The sequence below is a fragment of the Hydra vulgaris genome, chromosome 08 (assembly GCF_038396675.1).
Source record: "Hydra vulgaris chromosome 08, alternate assembly HydraT2T_AEP".
Lineage (NCBI taxonomy): Eukaryota > Metazoa > Cnidaria > Hydrozoa > Anthoathecata > Hydridae > Hydra > Hydra vulgaris.
In genome coordinates, this window is record NC_088927.1 from 58,287,186 (window position 1) to 58,310,483 (window position 23,298).

Here is a 23,298-nt window from a genome sequence, read left to right on the forward strand (position 1 = left end):
TCAAAGAAGACCGTAAGGACATATTAAAAAGAACCGTTAAGATCAGAGATTAAGCTTTTTTGATACTAAACTTTTTTTTGGTGTTTATGGTGGTTAGAGCTCTTGTATCCCTGTGAGTATACTTGACCATAGTTTTTAAATAAATATATTTTTGTATTTTTTTTAGTACTTTTTATGCGTTTTCATTTTCACCGATCGTAAATAACAACTTTTTTAATTGACAGACTCTAATAGCAATAAAGTAGACTCCTTGACAGCAGTGGCCCTCTCCGGCCATTGCTGTCGGTAACAAAAACCTTGACAAATAAGACCGCTGCGCATAGAAATAGCTCAAACAACGGAGTCTTCATTACATTTAACATATTTCCGGTTATAAATTCCCTCTTCCTTTATTCTTCGCACACTTCAATTTCTAGGGTTTTATTTTCTTGTATATTACACATTTTTGTCTCCGGATGTTCTATTTTGTAGTTAAAAGTTTTTAACATTGAGTTCTTATGTATAAATTTTTGAAAAAAAAAAGTATAATCAAAATTGCCTATGATTTAAATTTCTAAATTTATATTTTTTGGTAATTTTATTTAATTTTGGAAGACCAAATTTAAATTGATTATAGCTTTAAATGCATAATATTTTATTGATAAAATTTCATGCCAAATATTTACGTTTATCCAAAAGTTAATTTTAAAAAATGTGTGACAATTTTTGGATTTTTAAATAGAACACATACTGAAAAGTTAACAACACCGTTGTTAGCTAAACTTTTCTGAAATATTAGCTAAAGTTAGCTATAGTTGTACGATTTTAAAAAATGTGACAATTTTTGGATTTTTGAATAGAACACATACTGAAAAGTTAACAACACCGTTGTTAGCTAAACTTTTCTGAACTATTAGCTAAAGTTAGCTACAGTTGCACGATTTTAAATGTCTTAACAAAATTTCTGTTTTACTTTACAGTAAATGTAAAGTTACATTTAAAAATGAGTTGATTATGTCCAAACTTTGCTTTTAAAAATATGTGGCTATGAAAATAGCCGTTTTATGTACCAACCAAAAGTTAGTGTTTGTGCGGTGACTTATGGACTTTCTCGTTATGTTTAGGAAGCAGAGCGGCTTGTATATTTGGCAGCACGCCACCATTTGCAATAGTTACACCTGCTAACAATTTATTTAATTCTTCATCGTTTCGGACAGCCAGTTGTAAATGACGTGGGTTAATTCTGGATTTCTTGTTGTCGCGAGCAGCGTTACCAGCTAATTCCAAGATCTCAGCAGAAAGATACTCCATCACAGCAGCTAAGTAAACTGGTGCTCCTGATCCAATACGGTTAGCATAATGTCCTTTGCGCAAGAATCGATGAATACGTCCAACGGGAAACTGGAGTCCAGCTCTTGATGATCTTGTTACAGATTTTCCTTTAGCTTTTCCTCCTTTGCCACGTGACATTATAGTTTTTCTTAACAAAAGAAATTAGAATGCAGAAACAACTGGTTTGATCGACTGGTGAAAATCGTTAATTAACTACAATTTTTACTTCTTTCATTTATACGTAAAAGTGGTCTCAAAATTATAATTATTTTCGAATTTTTCACTTTTCGATTTTATTTTATTAGAAGCAAAATATGTTCTTTTTTCGAGACTATTTAATACATTAAACGTTGTTTATTTGTAAATATGAAACAGTAAACTAACTAATAATATTTTAAATGATGATAAAAATTTTCTGGTCACATTATGTTACCTTTTATTTTTAATATTTTATCCTCAGTATTTACAAATGGTATTATTTATACAATAAAATTTAGTTATTTTGCAATAATCAAATAACTTTTACAATAACTTAAATACTTATAATACAAATATTATCTGTTTGCGGTATCTATCTGTTTGCGGTATACTTTATCTTTACATTTGGGCAAAAAAAACAATTAAATTTTGATTAATTTACAAATAATTTAATAAATTTGTTGAACTTATCTATACCCCAGTTTATTTGTGAGATTTCTTAAAAAGTTAAAATATTTAAAAAATCATGCTAATCAGCAATTATTATTTTTTTTATGTTATAAAAATAACATGTTATGCTTTTTTTACATTCAAATAAAGTATATAAAGATAATTCACTTATCCCAAATGTTTTACTTTATATTCAAAAGTAAAAAAGGAATAAAAGACGAAAGATAAATAAAAAGGGAAAATAAATAAAAAGACGAGATAAACGAGGCAGATAAAGTAAATTATTAAGATTAGAAGATTAAAAAAAACACTTGAAAACAAGAAAAATATCAAATATTATAAGTAAAAAATTGAAAATAAACATTGAAAAATCAACTAAAAGTAAAGATAAAGATAAAAAAAATGTTTGTAATAAATTCGAAAATAAAAAACTATAAAATGGGACTGAAAGAAAAAAAAAAGAACAATATTTTGAGTTTTATTAATTTATGTTGTTTGCATTATTTATATAAAGGCGTATTATTTATTGTCGTGTATTGCTTAAACTGCCGTGTACTTCTTTAAGCATGGCAATAATATTATGTTATATAATAAATTTAATTTATTATATAACATGTTACGGATCCTTCATATTTGGAATGAGAGATAGCTAACTTTCTGACATCGACTTCGTGAGCAATCTCCAAACATTTATATGTTTGTACTTACGCCGAATAAGGATGTCTTAGAAAAATTGCAATGGTTGGAGATTATGAATAAAAAAGCTCCAAATATATTGCCCTTTCACCCAAGCCAAAAACCTGAGAGCAACAAGTGAATCAATTTTTTTTTTACTATTCTTAACAAAATTAATATTCATTAATAATTTTTAAACAATAATCTCTTGAGCACTTTCTTGTTGAACTAAAATTTTACTTTAAGTTTTATAAAGAAACGGTAACAACATTTAATATTGATTTAAACTGACTTTTTTAAGTGAAAAAAGACTAACTGTTTTAAGTGAAAAAATACTAAATTTTTTAAGTGAAAAAATACTAAATTTTTAAATAGCTAATTCAATATTAAAAAAAAACTAAAAGACCTATAACTTTATATTTCTCTTAATAAATAAGATTTTTCCTCAACAAAAAAAGTATTGAAATTATTTTGTCTCTTGTGTGCATATTTTTAAACGCCCCCAAACGTCGGTTATCTGCTAATTGTAAATTGCTAATAACTTATTATATAATAATTATTAAGTTATTAGCAATTTACAATTTAAAGATGTATAGCATAACCTCTAATTATAAGTTGCTAAATTACTATAATTTATATTTTTATTCACAGGATGTTCGAATTAAGTTCAACTCATTTGAACAAATTGAAAAAACAAAACTGTGGAAATAAACCCCTGAAGTGTTCAAGAACTTACTTCTAAAATCCTTCTTAAATGCCTCGGTTTCTGTTTGTATGAGTGGTAAGGGTCAAGAAAAAGTGTAATTCTGTTGTGGAAAACTCTAGAATTGTTAATATGTTTAGGCGGTTTTTTAATGAAAACTTTGGAGGGTGGTTTTCTAATATAAATTTTGGAGGGTGGTTATCCGATATAAATTTTAGCTAAAAATTGTAAAAATAAGAGTTTTATTTTTTAATGAGAAAAATAACATTTTTGTGATTGCTGCAAGAAAACTACACTCAAGGACTAAACTCAAGGACTACACTCAACGACTACACTTAAGGACTAAACTCAACGACTACACTGAAGGACTACACTCAACGACTACACTCAACGACTACACTCAACGGTTAAACTCTTCGACGCCTCTGTCGACGAGCAACACAAACAAATAATATTTTATGATATGTAATGTTTGAACCGAATTATCTTTAGTATAATTTAGAATAATTATCTTTAGTCATTACGTCATTATTTAGATATTAGTTATTTAGTTAATTTGAAGATCATTTTAGCATTATTAATAAATAATAAAGACCAAATATACACTTTTGACTGCCATAAAATAGCTTTTGATATTGGTTTTGCAGTTGCTGAATGCAATCCCATAATTTAAATGCGTTTTCAAATATTAAAACATTCTTTTAAATTGTTAAACGTTCTTATTTAAACGTTCATTATTTATTTCATATTGCACATAAATTATTGGTATAACTGCTTTTGATACAAAAAAAAAAATTGTATAGTAAATGAACATTTTAATTAAATGTGTGAACCTTATAGATTGTTAGATTGTTATTTTATAAAATGTGTTAACCTTATAGATTGTTAGATTGTTATTTTATTAAATGTGCGAACCTTATAGATTGTTAGATTATTTTATATGATTGCTAAAAGTACTAGTTTTTCACACTTTTTGAGTTATTTTTATACAAAAATTTGTAAAATTTGAATAATTATTAAGTAAGTTATATTGAAAGAGTACAAAAATATTGAAGTTATTGTTTATAGTAATATTACCTTTATTAAGTTATTTTTTATTCTATCCAAACATTTTAAAATTGATTAGAACACAGAGTAATAAATATTAAATAATATATTGAAATGAATAAAGTATATTAAATAATAAACAATATCAAAAGCCTTGAAATCAAAATAATGACTACTTAAAATCCAATAATTACTTGAAATCAAAAAAGTTATACTTAAAGTGGTAAAGTATTAAATATTGGATTTTTTTTTTCGTCCCTTTCAAGAAAAGAAATTATTAAAAAGGCGGCACAAAAAAACTATGTACCCTTTTATATTTTAATCATAACATCTGCAAAATTTTTAAAAGGTAAAACAATTTTAAAAATATATATCGTTTAAAAGATTTTTATTACCACTTTATTTTCGCGAATTTTTTTATTTGAAAAATGAATGGCCTCCAAAATATTTACACTATTTACTTTAACGTAAAAAAAACATTCTTTAAATTCGAATTCGAAAATACGTGTCGATTGCAAAATTCGCTAACAATACCAAGTTTTGAAACCACTTAGCCTAATAAATAAAACTTGTAAAACATTAAGCCAACGATTGTAATTCGTTAGTCTTTCAAGGCGGTTCAGTTTCTTTTAACAAAACAATATCTAAATGTCTCGTGGTAAAGGAGGAAAAACTAAGGAAAAGTCCAAAACTAGATCCTCAAGAGCTGGTCTTCAGTTTCCTGTCGGACGTATTCACCGATTTTTGCGCAAAGGACATTATGCAAACCGCATAGGGTCAGGTGCACCAGTTTATTTGGCTGCTGTTATGGAATATCTTTCTGCTGAAATCTTAGAGTTGGCTGGTAACGCTGCCCGCGACAACAAAAAATCCAGAATCAACCCGCGTCATTTGCAATTGGCTGTTCGAAACGACGAAGAGTTAAATAAACTGTTAGCAGGTGTCACTATTGCAAATGGTGGTGTGTTGCCAAATATACAAGCTGCTCTGCTTCCCAAGCATAATGAGAAAGTCCATAAGTCACCGCACAAACACTAACTTTTAGTTGATATGTAAAACGGCTATTTTCATAGCCACATATTTTTAAAAGCAAAATTTGGGCATTATTAATTCATTTTTAAATATAACTTTACAACTTTGTTTTACTTCATAAAGTAAAACAAAGATTCCATTTAAAATAGAATCTTGAAAAAAAAATTTTTTTTTTCAACGGTGTTATTATTTCACCAAGTGTCCTAATTAAAATAAAAACCATTTTTTAATATTTATAGTTAATATTTCTAAATTAAATTAATTTTTTTTTAAATCCTAAGGTTGTCAAATTGTGAATCAAAAATTTCGAAAACAGATCATTTTGTGAGAAAAAATGAACATTTTATTTCCGTTTCTATGGACTGTGTGTTATGAAGATAAAATGCTGTGTGTTATGAAGATAAAGGTGTATGTTATTAACAAATTAAGAAATCTTTTCTGAACTTTTTTTTTTTTTTTTGATGCGGAATGAGTTGAGTTTAAAATAAATATATATAAAATAACTTTATCATTTTGTAAAAAATCTTTTAAAACAAAAATCTGGTTAAGAATTAAACCATTTAAATATCTTGGTCTTAATTTACCGCTAAAAGTTACAAACATTGACACTATTAAAATATTTTGCAAACCTCGATACAAAGTAAAGCGTTATAGCTCTTGTGTCAAAAGCTTTCAAATAACGATGTTTTAGTTCAATATGCTTAAGATCTTTTTTTCAATTAATTTTTAAACATAGACCCTTTAATATTTCCAACCAAAAATATAATCTGTTGTCGTTTTTTAATTGTATTTTGCGGTTATGATAAGTGTTAATAGAAAGTTATATTTGTTAATATTTCTTAAGCATACAGCTTTATAAAATAGATCTCATCCTTAAAAAGTTCGTATTGCTTAGCGTATAGTGTTTACATGCCGATGTAGAATGTATATCAAAATTTTAAATTTTATTTAAAACAAGTTTTCTTTTGGTATTTTGAAATAAGGTAAACAGGAGTAACTCCTACTTTTAAAAATGGTTAAAAAAAAAGCTATACAAAAGTAAAAATAGATGAAACTGTTCAAGGATTTCTTTTATTTGCTGATTCAAAAAAACTTTTAATGCAAAAATTAAGTTTTAATACAATCAAAAAAAAAAGTTTTTGAAAATGTAACACATGTACGAAATCTGGGCAATCTCAACCCTTTTTGAAAAAGTTTGAAAATGCATTTTTACTTTAAAATATTTATAGGAACTGTTGAAAACACAATAAATGATGAATAATGCAAAAAATTAAGAAAATTTTTTAAAAAATTATAATATAGTGGTAAGGGTAAGGATTTTTAATTTTATATTTGGTGCCTCAATAAGTCCTTACGGTCTTATCACTGAGCACCGTGGAAGAGCATTTAAAAAGAAGTTCACGCCTCCTTTCTTAACGATGTTATGAAACTTAACCAGAGATGGCGTGGAACCTCTAATCTCTAGTTTTTGAAGCGTGCGCGCTTGAAGGATTTTGCGGATTAAAACAGTAATAAGTTAGCAGGAAATGTACCACCCGCAATAAAAGTGAGAACTATTGTCCTATATTGCGGATAGCTGTGAACAGATTAAATAGTAACACTCATCGCAGGAGTCACACATTGCGATAAAATTACATACTTTTGGGCCGTTGACATAATATCAGGGGCATCATCAACTTGTGCTTCTTTGTTTCCTTTCTATTTTGCTTGACGAGAAAATGCGAATGTTTTGAACTTTGTTGAAGTTTTTTTTTGGTTTGTTTTTTGTTTTGTTTTTTTGTTTTGTTTTTTGATGAGCTTGAAAACGCATTCATCCAAAATAAAGCTTTCGTTATACTGTCTTCTCATGGCCTTTTCTTTTATTTCATCATTTTATGACGGTTATGATGGTTTATCCAAAAAAAGTTATGATGGTTTTTCCAAAAAAGGTGTGAGTTTCTTTTCAAAAATAAAGTAATGATGTTGCAGGTCAATAATTAGCATGTTACTTAAGTTTCGTTACAAGCAAAACTTCAAATTTCATTGTTAAAAACTTCACCATTTATAGGAGTGGAATTTCAGTGAAGTATTATGATATATGCGTATTTAGGGTTTATTTGACCGAGCCAGTTGTTATAAAAATATATATTAAACACATCCAAAATATAAATGAGATAAAGTATATATTAAACACATCCAAAATATAAATGAGATTTTACCCAAAATATAAAGTTATTTTACCCTTTTTTTTTTCTTAAATCATTTTAAAAAAAAATATGGTAGTTGCATTGAGATGATTTTGGATTTAAAAACATGAATGTTATAGAAACTATACAACTAAAACCCAAAGAGGTGGTTATAGTTTTATAGTTTCTCTCTATTATCCTTTATCATTATAAAGGTTGGAATTACTCCACCGTGCCCTATTTGAAATAAATTTTATACATTTAAAAAACTCAATTTGTTAAGATTTTTTGTGACTTTATTCAATTAGAACGCTAACAGTTGTAAATAAGTCTATTTTTGAGAATTGAAAATCTATAATAAGATATAACAATCGTTTTCAATTGGCGTAAAAATTTTTTGTTCTCAAGTAAAATGTATTCGTACGTAAGGAGAACGCATAACAAACTCATCGAGCAAAGGATAAAGATCTAGAGTTGCGGCAATTGTTCTATTTTTCAAATTGAAATCGCAAATATGATAGAATGATGATTTGCGAGTTGATTAAACTGCTCTTTAGACATTGTAGAACGCAAATTGGTCTTGAGCCTACGAAGACAAGAAAAAGAGCGCTCACTCGTACATGAGGTGACAAGCATACATAGTAAAATTTTCAACAACTTCACAAACACGGGAATTACTGAAATTAATTTAGAAAGGATACCATCGATAAATTTGTTATTCCAAGATCTTATTTAAAACTCATTTTATTTTAAATTCAATATCACGGACCATTTCTATGGAAAAAAAATTTTCAAAATATTATTAAAGATAAAACTCTTTTAAACTTCTGTATAGAAAAATTCAACTGAAAATATAAACGTTTCTTATTAGAAAAAAGTTTCGAAATAAATATTTATTTTAAAACAAGATCAAGAAGTAGAGAACTAAACTAAAAAGTCATTACTACTTTCTTATTTTGTCTTCATCGTCTGACTTTTATTTTGTAATAAATTAAAACATTTATGGTATTGTTTTATTTTAATATCTTACCATACTGTTTAGCGTTTGTAAATTCTGCGTGGAAATGTATTTTAATTTAATTTCTTTTTTTTTTAACTTTTGGTTTGATTCTTAATTTTTAAATAATTAGTTAAAATTGTAACTAACGGCGTTAATGTTAACGGGGCTCGGCGATAAGACAGTATATGTCTACTTCTTCCTCTGGCTATTTATTTTCTCATTGTAATTATAATTATACGGCAAAGTAAATAAAAAAAATTAAAATTAAAATGAGTCGAACTTAATAAAAAATATAAGTCTCTCTACAATTTAAACCTAATTGACTGGCACATAAAGCCTTGCAGCATAGCACCCAGAGCTCAACATCTAATTAGACTTCATCGCGAGATTGTCAGAAACTGCTAAGTCAGACACATTTTTCAACAATTGCATTGTCAATAACTGGAATACTTTGCCAGATAATGTTATCGAGGCAAAATCAGTTGATAAATTTAAACTACTACTAGAAAATTTTCAACCATTGCAATTACTACATTATATCACAAAAATGACTAACATACAAGTTGGGTATAGACGCGTATACTCGGCTGATAATGAGTTTAACAAGATCTTGACTTTGTTTAACTTAAATAACTAACTAAATTACAGAAAGATTCTATATAACCCGCTGCTTTCTGACTTCTGTTTTATACACCTAGGGGCAAATGCAATGAATGAATGGACTATATTCATTATACTCCTGATCTCTGTTTAGTTTTCAACAGAATTTTGTGCTTGTTTGCATGTTGTTTTAGTATCACGCGAAAAATTGAATTATTTTCACCATTCCATGAATGGCAAAGCCTTGCGTTCCTTATAATATAAAGAAGTAAAGTTTTGAAATCAAGTAAACTAATTAAAATATTGATTAATAATTAATCTAAATTTTTCTTAAACTAAATGCAGGAATTTCCAAATAAAAAAGAATTGTAAATATTTTAGATAAAGCCTTACGATTATCCATCATTTCTTTCTTTTGGTGGTGATTGAGTTGCTGGATAACCACCGATTCTGATAAATGCTGAGGTAACTAATAGATAAATTTTATTTATTTTGAGAAGTAAAGTGAAGCCAAAGAAGTATACATATATATATATATATATATATATATATATATATATATATATATATATATATATATATATATATATATATATATATATATATATATATATATATATATGTATATGTATATATGAATTAATAAAAACACTTATCTTCAGTTGTCTTCAGCAGCGTGTTTCACCATCAGTCGGTTCATCCGGGAGCTTCCAGAAGAATCAACTGGTGGTGAAACGTGGTGCTGAAGACAACTAAAAATTAGATAAGTGTTTTTATAATATATTATTGCTCTGTTCTTTAAGAGCATTGAGTGCTCTATTCGCTGTTCATACAATTAAAAAATAAGAAAATACAAAGAAAAGTTCTCACAAAATTTAAAAAAATGATTTATAAAAACAGACAGAGACTCAAAGAAGATATGGGCTTTTAACAAGTATAAAGTGTAAAATGAAATTGCTATAGAAACTGTATAAGACTCCGTTAAAATATGAAAAAATCTCCGTTATACATGTAGAGTAAAAGATGATAATTAAAATAAACTTCCATAAATATAAATTAAGAACTTTTCTTACCTTGAGAAAACAATCCAACGCTTTAATTTTTTTACAAGCGATATTATAAAAACATTCATGGGCGCCCGCAGGATTTTTTGATGTTTCATAGGACGCTTTCACACATTGTGCAAACTCCAAACTTAAGTATATTTATACCTATGCTAAATGTGGAGGCCTTGCTAAAATTTTGGATGGCGGAGGCCTGGGAACAAAAAAAGTCCTAAAACACTCACCAAACTTGAGGGCACTGATGTAGTAAAATTTTCAACTTAACTATCATCAACTGTATTTGAATTTATCGACAGATTTTAAATTTCGTATAAAAATGTTGTAAATTACAAAAGTTATGACCATGCAAATTTTCTGACCCCCTCCCCCCTTAAAATGAGGGGGTGTAAATTTTGCATGGTCATAATTTTTGTAATTTTTCAATATTTTTTTACGATATTTAAAATCTGTCGATAAATTTAATTTAATTTAAGATAGTAATGTTGAAAATTTTACTACATCATTGTCCTCACGTTTGGGCAGGGGAAAAGCTTTTTAGGGCTTTTTTGAAGGCCTTCTCATTTGGCATATGTGTGAACATACTTAAGTTTGGAGCTTGCACGATGTGTGAAAGTGTCTTATCTGAAATATCAAAAAATCCTGCGGGCGCCCATGAAAACATTCACACAATTTATAATATTATTTTTGTATCAAAGCAGTTATACCAATATTTTAAGTGCAATATGAAATAAATACGAACATTCAAGTAAACTTGATTTACTAAATTAAGATTTATCATTGCAACTATCGTACTTTGTTTAATTAACTTTTTATTTAGGGTGTGCAAATATAATAGTTTGTCAAAAAGCAATTGTCTATTAATGAGCTTAAATTACGTCTTTAAGACGTCACTTAAACGTTTTGAAAATTATAAAGTTTTTTTAATGTGTGATAACTTTGTAAATGACATTAAACTGCTATTTCTTTATTGCAGACCATAATAAATGTCAAGCAGGCTTTTTAAGTATGTTTTTGGTAACTGACACAGAAAAAATACATTTTCAATAAACTGGTATTAATCACAAATTGTTGCAATAGTAATATACTCCAAGCTGAAATGTTGAAAGTGATTGAACTTTTCTCATTCTCCTATAATAAATTCAGATCAAGGATTCCTTTAGATTAAGCACTTTACTATCCTTAGTATCTCCTCAAGACAGCAGAGAGGACAATTACATTATCCAATATTTAAATTATTTGAAAAACATTTAGCTCAAAAAAAACATTAGGAAGATGCTTTACCTTGTATACAAGCAGCAAACATGACTTTGGCGTTAGCAACAAACCTTAAAACTTTATATACTTTGCGTAATTTTTTTTATCTATGTATAGCTTTTTTATATAAGTGTATTAAACGATCTCTTTCAAATAAACACTTAACAGTATATTATATACAGTATATATGCAGTAAAAAAAACTTTTTTTTCTAAATACAATTAATGAGTTAAATTGCAATAGAAAATGCTTGAAAATTATATAAATAATGGTACCAGTATTTCAGATCAAGTTAATCTTGGTCTCATTAACATACTAAATAAATCTTCAAAATTCAATAAATATACCGTGGGACTGGTTACCCTTTTACAAATTAAAAACAGACTTAAAGTATTTAAATTTTAGCAAGTATGAAAAAACCACTAAAGTTGAAAGGTTTGTAAAAAAACATTAGACCTGTGATTAATGATTTAAATTGAAGCTGTGTGCAATGAAATGTTTAGAGTGCAGTAGAGGCTTTTTTTTTTTTTTTAGATGGTTAGATTCAGATACAGTCTAAAAATTATTTTTTTTAAATTTGTAGGCTTCAAGCACATTCAAGTGCATATCTTGTGACTTTATCATATATTATCTTTTATTTAAGCAAAAACGCCAATCAATATTTGTTGGTAAAAACTGCGTTTCCTTTCTCAAAAAAGTTTTCTTGCATCACAAGTTTAATTTCCTATTTTATTTTTGATGGTTGTGAAGCCCTAACCCCTTAACCCTAAACCTTAGCCTCCCTAACAATAACACAAACAAGTAATTGCTATAAAGAAATTTGTTGCAAAGTTATAGAACAATCCCAGCTCATATTTTTTTGCTATCCAATTCAGTTTCATTTAATCAAAACTTTAATATAAGTTTTGTTAAGTGCCATAAAACGTCTGCATCGATGGGCTTTTTTTTAGTAAAATAAGCGGAAACTATATGGAAAACTAGACTTTTTTAATTGCAATGGTCCAAATCACATTTCAGAAATCCAGGCAATACATCGTTTTAAATGCCAATCTTAAGCGTCAATAAATAATGGCTTTGTATTGAAATTGAATCTCTTAGTATCCAATGCATTGGATGCATTATTTAGGTCATAATTGTTAATTTGTTTGTCGTTTAAGTAAAAATCTGCCTTTTCTTTAAGTTTTATACTTTTTATTTCCTTTTATTATGATGCTCATAGTTTGTATCAAGGCATCCCACATATGGGATACTTTGATACAAATTTCTAGCTTTACTTTAAATAATCTCACAATTTTAACCTGTAACATTTTGGTAATTAATAAATTTAATTTTGTTGGTTTAATTCTATTCTAAATTAAATAACTTTATTATAAACTAATTAAAACAAATTAAGTTTAATTTTATTCTAAAATAAATTAAACTAAATGTCTAAAAAAAGGCATATTAAAAAAATTGTTGCGTTTATTATTAACATTTTTAAGCAGTCATTTAATTTAACTCATAAAAAAGTACCCTTATAAATAAGAACACTTTTTTAGAAGCACTTTTGTTGTTTGTTACTGCATACATTTATCGTCCTATAAACGGACCGCCTGACTTTATCATTCATTTCCTGTTTTATAAAAAAAATAAAAAGTTCAAAAAATGAAATTTATATACAATACTGAATTTATTAACAATTTGGAACAGATAAAATGATTATAAAATAAATGTTCAAAAAATATAGGTCAGATAAAATGACTGATTGATGCCGTTTTTTACCGGATAAGTGCCAGACAATGTCCATTGTCTATTAGCAAGAAAAAGGACAGCTAAGGTTATTTTTCTCTACTGAGAGGAACCTAAATTTAGTTTTTGTTGGTGGTTTAATGGTTAGAGTTCTGGTCTCAGAACTGAATGTCCGTAATTCGAAGCAGGCTTTTGTTATATATACAACATTGGTAAGGAAGAATCTGGTTGAATGCTATTCCGCAGTGCTTTGTGATAAGATATAACACGCTGTGACCAAATTATTTTATCATTATGTTATAAATAGATGACTTTATTGCAAGGACTTTTTCAAGCACCTAAACAACTTCAATGAAATGAATGATAAATGGATGATAAGGTGATAAGATATGATAATTATCTTATATATTAAAAACTAAATGTTTCTCCTAAACTTATATTTAAGGGTTGAGGAAATATGTTTTCAATTAAACGTTTGTTCAATTCAAAATACTTTTTTCTAAGTAAAACTGTAAATAAAAAGTTATTGAGTCTAATTTTAAAAAGTAATTGAGTCTAAACCTTTATTAATGGGATGAAAAAAACCGCTTGCAACAACTTGCTGCAGTACTAAAGACAAATTGAATTTTTAAATAACCTTTGCTAAACTAACTCGTTAGGTACTTAGCTATTTCATAAAATTTTTAAATCAAGTAATTGATTACAAGCGTGTTACAAAGATGTATTCGTGTTAGTTACGTTCGAATATATTAAATCACAGTGAGAAATAACATCGATAAAAGTTGGGTTTTGTTTTAATTAAAATATCTGTTTTGCAGTTTTTTTCTAATGTTCAATGCGGCCTAAAAATAGCATCAAAAATAGTCTTCACTATACATGTGTGCGTCTTAAGTTGTTTTTTAGATCGGTATCTTACCTACTTTGACTAAAAATCTTATTTTTTTAAAGATTTAGTCTCAAAATAAATATTGCTTTGGAAGAAATACAAAATAAGCAGAAAGTTTAACTTAGTCAAACCATTAAATATTAATGCTAATGAAAATTTATTTGTCCGTGCTTTGCAAGAAAAACACACTAAACTGTAAACTCGCAAAGATAAATCTTTATAACGTGTTCCTCGCACGTCCGTGTAAAAAACTTTAAATACAAACGACGCTATTAAATAAAAGTTGTTAAACATAAGGCGTCATTAGAAAGATGTCTCAACATTCGTCACCGAAAAAGGTGATAAAAAGAAAAACGGTTAAAAAGCCTACGCATCATGCTCCCTACAATGATATGATTGTTGATGCTATTAAATCGCTTAAAGAACGTAAAGGATCTTCGCGGCAAGCAATTACCAAGCATGTCAAAGCTCACAACAAAGTTGGAGAAAACGTCGATTTGCAAGTGAAGATGAATCTGAAGCGCATGGTTGCTAACAAAACATTGGTTCAGATGAAAGGAACAGGCGCATCTGGCTCATTTAGAATAGGTGCTAAAAAAGTTGTTAAGAAGCGACGGTCTATAAGCAAGAAAACCAAGAGAAAGTCGCCCAAAAAAAAATCACCTTCTGCAAAAAAATCGACACCTAAAAAGAAAACAAAGAAAACCAAGAAAATTGTAAAAAAGAGTCCTAAAAAGCGAAATCCTGCAAAAAAACATCGAGTTAAAAAAGTTAAAAAATCCCCTAGAAAATTACCAAAAAAATCACCAAAAAGAAAACTTGCAGTATAACCGGCTCAGACTTTATGTATTTTTATTTGTCTGTTTAGTAAAATATTATTTAAAACTGAGTATGATATATAAAACCCCAACTTTTAAATAAGTCTTTTAAAAGACATGGCATTTTATTGAATTATTAATAATAATTTCATGTAAATATATATTGTTATTATAATGTTGTAAATGTTATTTTTTATAAACAATATTATTTGAAAAAAATGTCGTTGTTATCTTAACATTTTAAACAAGGCAAAAGTTTTACTCAAAAAAAATGTTGCATATAGCTTTTATGAATAGAGCGTTTATCATACGATTTAGTTAGAATAATGTTTTTTGGTCATGTGAAATGGGAACCTTTTTTATTGCACGATTTTCAAATTAAAATAAAGTGATTGAAAGCAATATAATTATATATTTATAAAAAAGGGAAAAACTTGATAACAATTATGTTCGCAAAATAGGTTAAATCTACTTTAAGAAAAATAACCATTTTAGTAAAGTAGTTATTATTATTAGGTTAATTACGAAAGCAAAAGCAGTGGATTACAACAATATATATATGTATATATATATATATATATATATATATATATATATATATATATATATATATATATATATATATATATATATATATATATATATATATATATATATATGTATATATAACTTTTTTTTTTTATTCGCAAAAAAGTTTAAAGTTTAAGGCATTTCAAAGTTTTTTTTGTTTTATTTTTCGTCTTTGATTGCCGTCAAAAAAAAAAAAAATTTTTTGACGATTGAATGAAGTATTTTTTTACTGTAGAATGTTTTTTTCGTTAGACTGAATAAAACTATTTTTTACTACTGAATGAAAGTTCGAACAATTTTTTTTTATTCATTTGAATGAAGTATAATTCTATTTCAAAAAAAAAAAAATTATATTCAAACTTTAGAAATAATTAACCCATAATCAAAAGTGAAAAAATGGAATTAAAATTTTATCATTTTATCAGATGTATAGAACTTTTCTGTCCAAATTTTTTGCATAAAAATGTGTAATGTACATCCTTACTTTTGAATTATTGTTAATATTGGCTTAAATGCACATTGGCTTAAATGCAGCGGAAATCAACCTATATTGAAGCTGCATTTGATTTGACGGACTGCAACAGGCTAAGATGTAGCAGTTCAACAGAGGTTCAAAGTAAACTTACCTAAGTAGATTCATAAAAGTTTACAAATAGCGTTATAGATTTTAAAGGGGCGGAATTTTATTGAAACTTCCGAACTGAGCAATTGTTAATAGACGCTGGTACACCATTTATGGGTTGGCAAGGTCTATTGGTGGTGAACTAGCGTGGCAATATCGTTTTTTTTTTTCAAACAGACATTAGAATAATGTCAGAATAGGCAGGTCAGCAAAATACCATTTGACAAAAATTTAAAGAGCAATAAACGCATCAATGTAAAAACACGTGCATATTTAATAAAAATATATGTACACTATTGACACAAAGTTTTTCCCCAAAACACAATTCGTTATCTTTCTGCAACCAATAATAGCGTAAATAATTGTTACTTTTATTAGGTTTAAGAAATGCTTTTTAAATAAAGAAGTTTTTTTTTCCTGTTCTCAAATTTTGGTACCTATTATGCAGTTTATTTTGTTACTAAGAGACTTTTTTGGTGAAAACAAGGCGGAAACAAGTTCTGGGTGTGAAAAATGTGAAAAAGGTGCTTGTAAAAATAACCTTGCAACACTTAAGCAAGATTTTAAACTAGTTAAACATTTTGAAATTTTTAAAAATGTTAAACGGCTTACATTATAAAATTACCTGAAACATATTTCATGTATTTGTTGAGCTATTCGATTAAAAGCATTCGATGTAAGTCGCTGGCGCTAACCTATTATAGTTTGTGTTAGTGACTTTTGCATCTTTTAAATCTCAGTTATGGAAAATAAAGCTAAGAAAGCGGTTTAATATTTTTTGGAAACACCTATTATATAGTTTATTGTTGAAAAAATTTTTTATTGAAAAGATTTAGAAATATAGCGTGAATTTGTATTTGTGTGCACTTCATTGGTTTTAAAAACAACTTCTTGTTTTCATTAACTCAATCTCATCTTCTTTTTTTTTAGTCATATTATAAAATTGTTATATTACTTAAAGGCATACTACTTCAGTATAAAATTTTTAATAAATAGAGATTTGAGAATTTATAAAAAAGAAAATCTGATTGTTTTAGCGTTGAAATAAAACACGGCATAGAGTGATATTGCTAAAAACTCAGTTTCTATAAGTCTCCTCCACAGTCCGCAAAAAATTATTTAAATAACTATAAAATTCACAAACAAGCAATTGAATAAACACAACGATTGTATAACGAGTAGAATCGACAATGTCTCAACATTCGTCGCCGAAGAAGGTGACGAAACGAAAAACGGTTAAAAAGCCTGCTAACCATGCTCCTTACAACGAAATGATTATCGAGGCTATCAAATCACTTAAAGAACGTAAAGGATCGTCTCGACAAGCTATCGCTAAACATGTCAAGGCTAATAATAAAGTCGGCGAAAACGTTGATTTACAAGTAAAAATGAACTTAAAACGTATGGTGGCTAACAAAGCATTAGTTCAAGTGAAAGGAACAGGCGCATCTGGCTCATTTCGAATAGGTGCTAAACCAAAAGTAGTCAAGAAAAGGCTTTCTTTAAGCAAAAAAAAGAGAAAGTCACCGAAAAAGAAATCAGCAAAAAAATCAACTCCTAAAAAGAAGGTAAAGAAAACCAAAAAGAAAGTAAAGAAGACCCCTAAAAAACATGGAGCAGCAAAAAAACCAAGAATAAAAAAAGCAAAAAAGTCACCGAAAAAATCGCCTAAAAAATTGCCGAGAAAATCACCTAAAAAGTCCCCAAAAAGAAAACTCGCAGTATAACATTTCCAGCTCGCAAATTGTTCCTTGTAAACTGCTAATTTTAAGACAAGTATTTAAAAACTAGCCTCAACGTGAAAAAGACGGCAATTTTTTTAAGGAGTTGGCACGTCATCTAGATTGAAGTCGCACAGAAAAACTCTGCTCATCGTTAATTTAGTATTATTATTATGTAAATATAAAATGTTGTTAAATTGTAAATATTCTTTATTTTAAAGAGAAATAAATTTATATTTATTAAATTTATTAAAATTCGATTCAAAAGTTAATTACTTTTTTTTTGTTTTTTGTCATAATACGCGTTAAAGTTTTTTTGTAAAAATGTTTCACTTACTTAATTTACAATATAACTGTAAAAATGTTTCACTTACTTAATTTACAATATAACTTCCCGGGAAAATCCGAGAAATTGCAATAGCAAAACATTACGCAAAAATAAGGAAAAAGCAAGGAATTAAATAACTTTTTTCTAATTTAAATTAAAAAACAATTTAAAGTTGTTTAAAAAAAAAGAGTAGAAAAAGCAAAAATGGACTTGGATCGCGACATAGCTTTAGCGCCAAAAACAATAGTAGCGCATCTGAATAATCAAGCCTAGAATAATGAAGAAAAAATATTAAGCTCGAGTTTATAAGATTAGAAACATTTATTTCGTCATTTATAAACATTTTACATTGTTTATAAATGTATTACATTGTTTACATTTACAAACATTTTATCTTGTTGTACAATTTTATCAATAAAATTTAAATTAAAAAAAAAATAAGAATAAAAATGAATAACGACAGAAGTAAGTAGAAGACAGAAGTCTTGTCATCAAGCCCCTATAGTAAGCGTGAAATATTTTTTACAAAGTTCTCATTACATAAATTTACAAATACTCGTTATATAAAACAAGTTAAGACATAATTACAAAAAGAATGCGACAAATTGCAAAAATTAAATAAATACATACAGTAAGAAATATTACAAGATTTTTTTTTTTTTCATTTAAAATACAAAAATATGTTTGCGTCTGTTAATACAAGTAAATACTGTTTAACTATATTTTTAAAACAATTTATTGAAGTTATACTTTACATATTTTCGTTAAGAACTATGTTCCACAGACGAGGGCCCTCTATATGAAATTGAGTAATCAGATGTTTTAAGAGTTGACTTTGGTAAATTAAAATTATGGATAGAGCACCTAGTTAAGTATTTATGACTTATTTTTAGAAATCGGTTATTAAAGAATTTTGGAAGCATGTCATTTTGATATTTAAACATGAATAATAAGTTTTTGAACACGTTTAACTCATAGACATTAAGAGCTCTTATTTCCCGGAATAACGGCTTGGAGTAGGCGTATTTATGCTCATTACATATAATTATACTCTACTAGCTTGTTTTTGCCTAATATATATATATATTTTAATGCTGAACGGCATGTACCTGCCTAAGTAATATTACAATAGCTTATGTAGCTATGGATAGTAGAGTAATATAAATCTATTATACATTTTTTACTTAGTCGGTGTTTTGTTTTATGCATAACTCCTATAGTTTTAGAAATTTTGTTTTCAATTAGCGTAATATGATTTTTCCAATTGAGATGTTCATCAAATATTATTACTAAAATTTTAAGTGATGAAACTCTGTTTACTATATTGTTATTTATTATTAGCTGAGGAAGTTGCAGAGGCAAGTCATCGGATTTAGATTGATGATGAAATAAAATGTACTTAGTTTTACTGATAATTAAGGATAGTTTGTTTGATTTAAACCAGTCATTTAGGTTTTCCAGCTCACGATTTACTGTAGTGAAAATTGTTTTTAATAAAGACGTTTAAATTATATTATACTTTTAAATGATTAAATAGAAATATATCTCGTTCTATAGATTTTTACAGCTAATTGCAGTTTGCGGTAAAGTTTGAAGCCAAACAAGTTTTTTAAGTTTGTTCAAAGTCGAACTTGTGAAATTTGGCTCCCACCTTAGCCAAATATAAAATAAAGATGTTTCGCAATAAATAAAACTGGGGTAAAAAAGCTTTTCAGTTTAGACTTCTCCCATACCGTTTGTGAGTGTGCAACATTTATCAACAGGGATATGAATTGAAATTGAAAAATTAAATATTTGAGTGTCCTGAAAATCTTCTTAAAAAATTTGGCTCAGAAGCTAATCTATTAAGCGTATAAGTCAGAAGCCAATCTCTTAAGCGGATAAGTCTGAAAATTATTTATTATAGGTTTCTGAGATAATTAGAAGTGATAGATGTAAACTTTAATATTTCAAGTATTAAGAAAAATAATAAACGGTGTATACTATACAGCATACACGGTTATTATACGTTACTTGCAGGATCAATTATAGGACTGTTTTTTTCTTTATTTGTGTTGTTACTGTGTACACATCAGTTTACATTACACGTCAGTATTCTAATGTATTCTTCACATGTTGAACTGTGAATCTGTGATTACATTATTATTTCCTATATTTGCCTGTGTATTACCTGTTGCAAAACATTTTTAAACGTTTATGTTCTGTTTAAATTTTCTTCGTTTCAACATTTTATTTAAAAATTAGTTTAAAAATATTTTTTAACTTATTTAAGGAAAAAAAGTGGAAAGTTACAAAATAGGCCAGAGTAAACATTAAAAAGTTTATTTTAAATCTATTTTTTTACCTGTTATAGTATCCATTAAAAAAGCTACCTAACAAGCTACTTCCTAAAAATAATGAGGTATAACAGTACTATCAGTATATCATTGCACGTTGTTCTTTTTTATAAAAAACTTGTTTATAAGAAACTAGTTCTTGAAGCCCCAAATTCTTAAAAAATATTCAGTACTAAGTTACTTTTTAATAAAAAAAACTTATTTTATCAGGACTTTATTTATATATTTTTTTAATTTATAATATTTTTAGTTTTACCGTAGAAAGTTACAATTTATAAAATGACATAAATAATAAAACAAATGGAGCAAGAAGAAGACATCAGTTGTCTTATCACCAAGCCCCATTGAGGCTTCATTACAGGTCGTTTTTTAATATAAAATATATAAAATCGTGATAAATGCTTGTGATAAAATATATATAAAATGTGTAAAAACTGCGTTTCACAATTGGTATAACTGTTTTTATGTAAATTCGTTTTGTGAAATAAATTTCAAACAAATAAAAGTAAAAGCATATAAAAGAAATAAATTGTGCTAGTTTACATTTTTTTTTATTACTGAAAAAGAAAAAGAAGATTTAAGTCCGTAGATAATAAAAAACGCTTTGATTCAGATTTAAACTGTTCAAGTGTATTTCTTTTGATAGCAACAATCTGGGAAAAAAATTTCTACAAATAAGGTCTGCGGTGTTGGATTAAGTATGAATATGACTTTAATGTGAATTTTGGGATGACAAAGTTGTTATATGAGAATCAAGTAGGGTTTTCATGACCTATTTCGCTAAAATAGGGTTGAGATAGGGGCGGAGATAGTCCATATTTTATTTTGTACATAAACTGTAAAACAAGATGTATATTAATTTTGTATATATTCAACGCTCCAAGTTTGCATAAGAGAGGTTCACAAGAAACTTTTTTACATACTCCAAAGACACTTCTACTGGCATGTTTTCGTTTACTCTAGAGTTTTTTAAGCTTAGTATAATTTGTGCTTGCCCAGGTCATGTTACCATAGCTTAGGTGACTATGTATTAATGAAAAGTATAAACTTTTTAAAGAAATGATATTTAGGAAAGGTTTTGCTTTATACATTAATGAAATATTTCTATAGAGCTTTCTCTCTAAAGTGTTTATATGGAGCTTCCACGACAAATTTTTATCCAAGACCACACCTAGAAAGTTTATGAAAGTTTCTCTTTTTATATCAGTATTATTTATTTTTAGATCAGGTAGTTTAAGAGGAATTTTTTCATTTTTATTTGGTTTATGAAATAGGATGATTTTAGTCGTTTTGATATTCAAAGAGAGTTTGTTACACCTGAACCACTCGTTTATTTTATGTAACTCAATGTTAACTATGTTAAAAACTGTCTTAACGTCTCTATTTGAATAAAAGTTTGTTGTTGAATATAAATCGTTTTTTAGAGTAAAAATAATAATAGTCCCAAGATCGAATCTTGGGGAAACACCGTAAGCTATGGCGCTATTTGTTTTTTTGTTGTTGTTTCATACTAAATATTTTGCTTTCTGTTTGATAAATAATCTTTAAACCAAAGTAAGTTGTTATTTTTTTTTCCATACATTTCAAGTTTTTTTAAGAAAAATTTCGTGATTTACGGTGGCAAAAGCTTTAAAAAGATCAATAAAAAAATTAGAGAAATATTTCCTAATTTTTCATCTACATGTTGCATTAACATAACACAAAGTTAAAAAGCATTATCTTCAATGGAGAACAACAGTTTGAATAAGTATTAATTATAATAAATAATATGTATATTTATACATATTACTTATTTTATAAGTATTTATTTAAAATTGCATAGAATATAAATGAGTTTTACAATGTATCTGGAGTATTATTCGCTTAAGTTAAAAATGATAAGTGGTAGATGTACAGACAGTGAATTACTTACCAAGGTATAGGTTTTCGATACCATCTCGAAGTATACGTAAATATTTCTGAACAGACGTTTTTTGATATAATGTATTGTTAGTAGTATTGGTTTTATATAATAATCTGTCAAGGTTTCTGCCTGTGTTTGAGTTTTGCATGTTATTGTATGTGTTAGGTTAGATAGGATTTTTTTAGTTAGTTTTGTATTTTCTTTATCAATAAATGCTTCGATAAGTTGTGACAAATATTGAATTAGTGTGAGTTTATTGCATTAATCTTAATAACTTTGAGTGATTGTTTGTGGAATAGTTGTAGCTCTTTTTTGCTGGAACCGCAAGGCAAGAGTAAAAGGGCGCTGTACAGAATGTGAGATCTATAAATTTGAAGTAGGTTTAAATAATATAAATAAATTAGGTTCAAGAACGCTAGCTTGAATGACTCCAGCTTTAATACATTTCCATTCGGTTACATGCTCAATTTTTTTTACTCTTTGACGACGGTTGTGCAGATATTTATGCAGATATTTATTTTAGGAGGCGGTAGGTATATTTTATATAAATAAAATGATGGGCGACATAAAACAACGAGGTGATCAGAGTTTCCGAATCCAGGGAGAGTTTAAGAAATTTAACAATTAGGTGTAACATTTCTTATATCCAAGATAGCTAGTTTTTGAGTCGGGCTTGAGTTTAGACTAATTGAAGCAAGCGAAAAATAAAATTTGTATAACATCCATTTAAGTCATCGGTAAGAAAAATTAGGGGTTTGTTGTTGGCAGTGCAACGACTAATTGTTGGTTAAATGAGTTGTGCAAGTTGGAAAGATGCTTCTCGCTGTGCAGTTACTGACCAGACTGGGATATATGTACAGATTATCAAACATGATGAGTACCTAGAT

The 23,298-nt window shown here is 27.5% G+C and overlaps 3 protein-coding genes across 3 annotated transcripts; 2 read left to right on the plus strand and 1 right to left on the minus strand.

Annotated features, from left to right (window-relative positions):
- Positions 1-1,004: 1,004 nt before the first annotated feature.
- Positions 1,005-1,487, minus strand: LOC100198046 (histone H2A-beta, sperm-like). Its single transcript, XM_065804401.1, has one exon. The coding sequence runs from the start codon at positions 1,447-1,449 to the stop codon at positions 1,060-1,062; it is 390 nt and encodes a 129-aa protein (XP_065660473.1). The 5' UTR covers positions 1,450-1,487; the 3' UTR covers positions 1,005-1,059.
- Positions 1,488-5,032: 3,545 nt separating this feature from the next.
- On the plus strand, positions 5,033-5,422 carry LOC100201607 (histone H2A-beta, sperm-like). Its single transcript, XM_065802887.1, has one exon. The coding sequence runs from the start codon at positions 5,033-5,035 to the stop codon at positions 5,420-5,422; it is 390 nt and encodes a 129-aa protein (XP_065658959.1).
- Positions 5,423-14,379: 8,957 nt separating this feature from the next.
- LOC100205863 (histone H1.0) lies at positions 14,380-18,089 on the plus strand. The gene is made up of 2 exons (XM_065802888.1): positions 14,380-14,940; positions 17,302-18,089. The coding sequence occupies exons 1-2, from the start codon at positions 14,425-14,427 to the stop codon at positions 17,848-17,850; spliced, it is 1,065 nt and encodes a 354-aa protein (XP_065658960.1). The 5' UTR covers positions 14,380-14,424; the 3' UTR covers positions 17,851-18,089.
- Positions 18,090-23,298: the final 5,209 nt, after the last annotated feature.

What these genes read in the sequence shown, in the direction of transcription:
- LOC100198046 (XM_065804401.1), bottom strand. Translation starts at nt 1,449, where the DNA reads ATGTCACGTGGCAAAGGAGGAAAAGCTAAAGGAAAATCTGTAACAAGA.
- LOC100201607 (XM_065802887.1), top strand. Translation starts at nt 5,033, where the DNA reads ATGTCTCGTGGTAAAGGAGGAAAAACTAAGGAAAAGTCCAAAACTAGA.
- LOC100205863 (XM_065802888.1), top strand. Translation starts at nt 14,425, where the DNA reads ATGTCTCAACATTCGTCACCGAAAAAGGTGATAAAAAGAAAAACGGTT. An exon ending in CAAAAAGAAAACTTGCAGTA is followed by an intron (nt 14,941 to 17,301) that starts TAACCGGCTCAG and finishes ATTGTATAACGA; the next exon opens with GTAGAATCGACAATGTCTCA.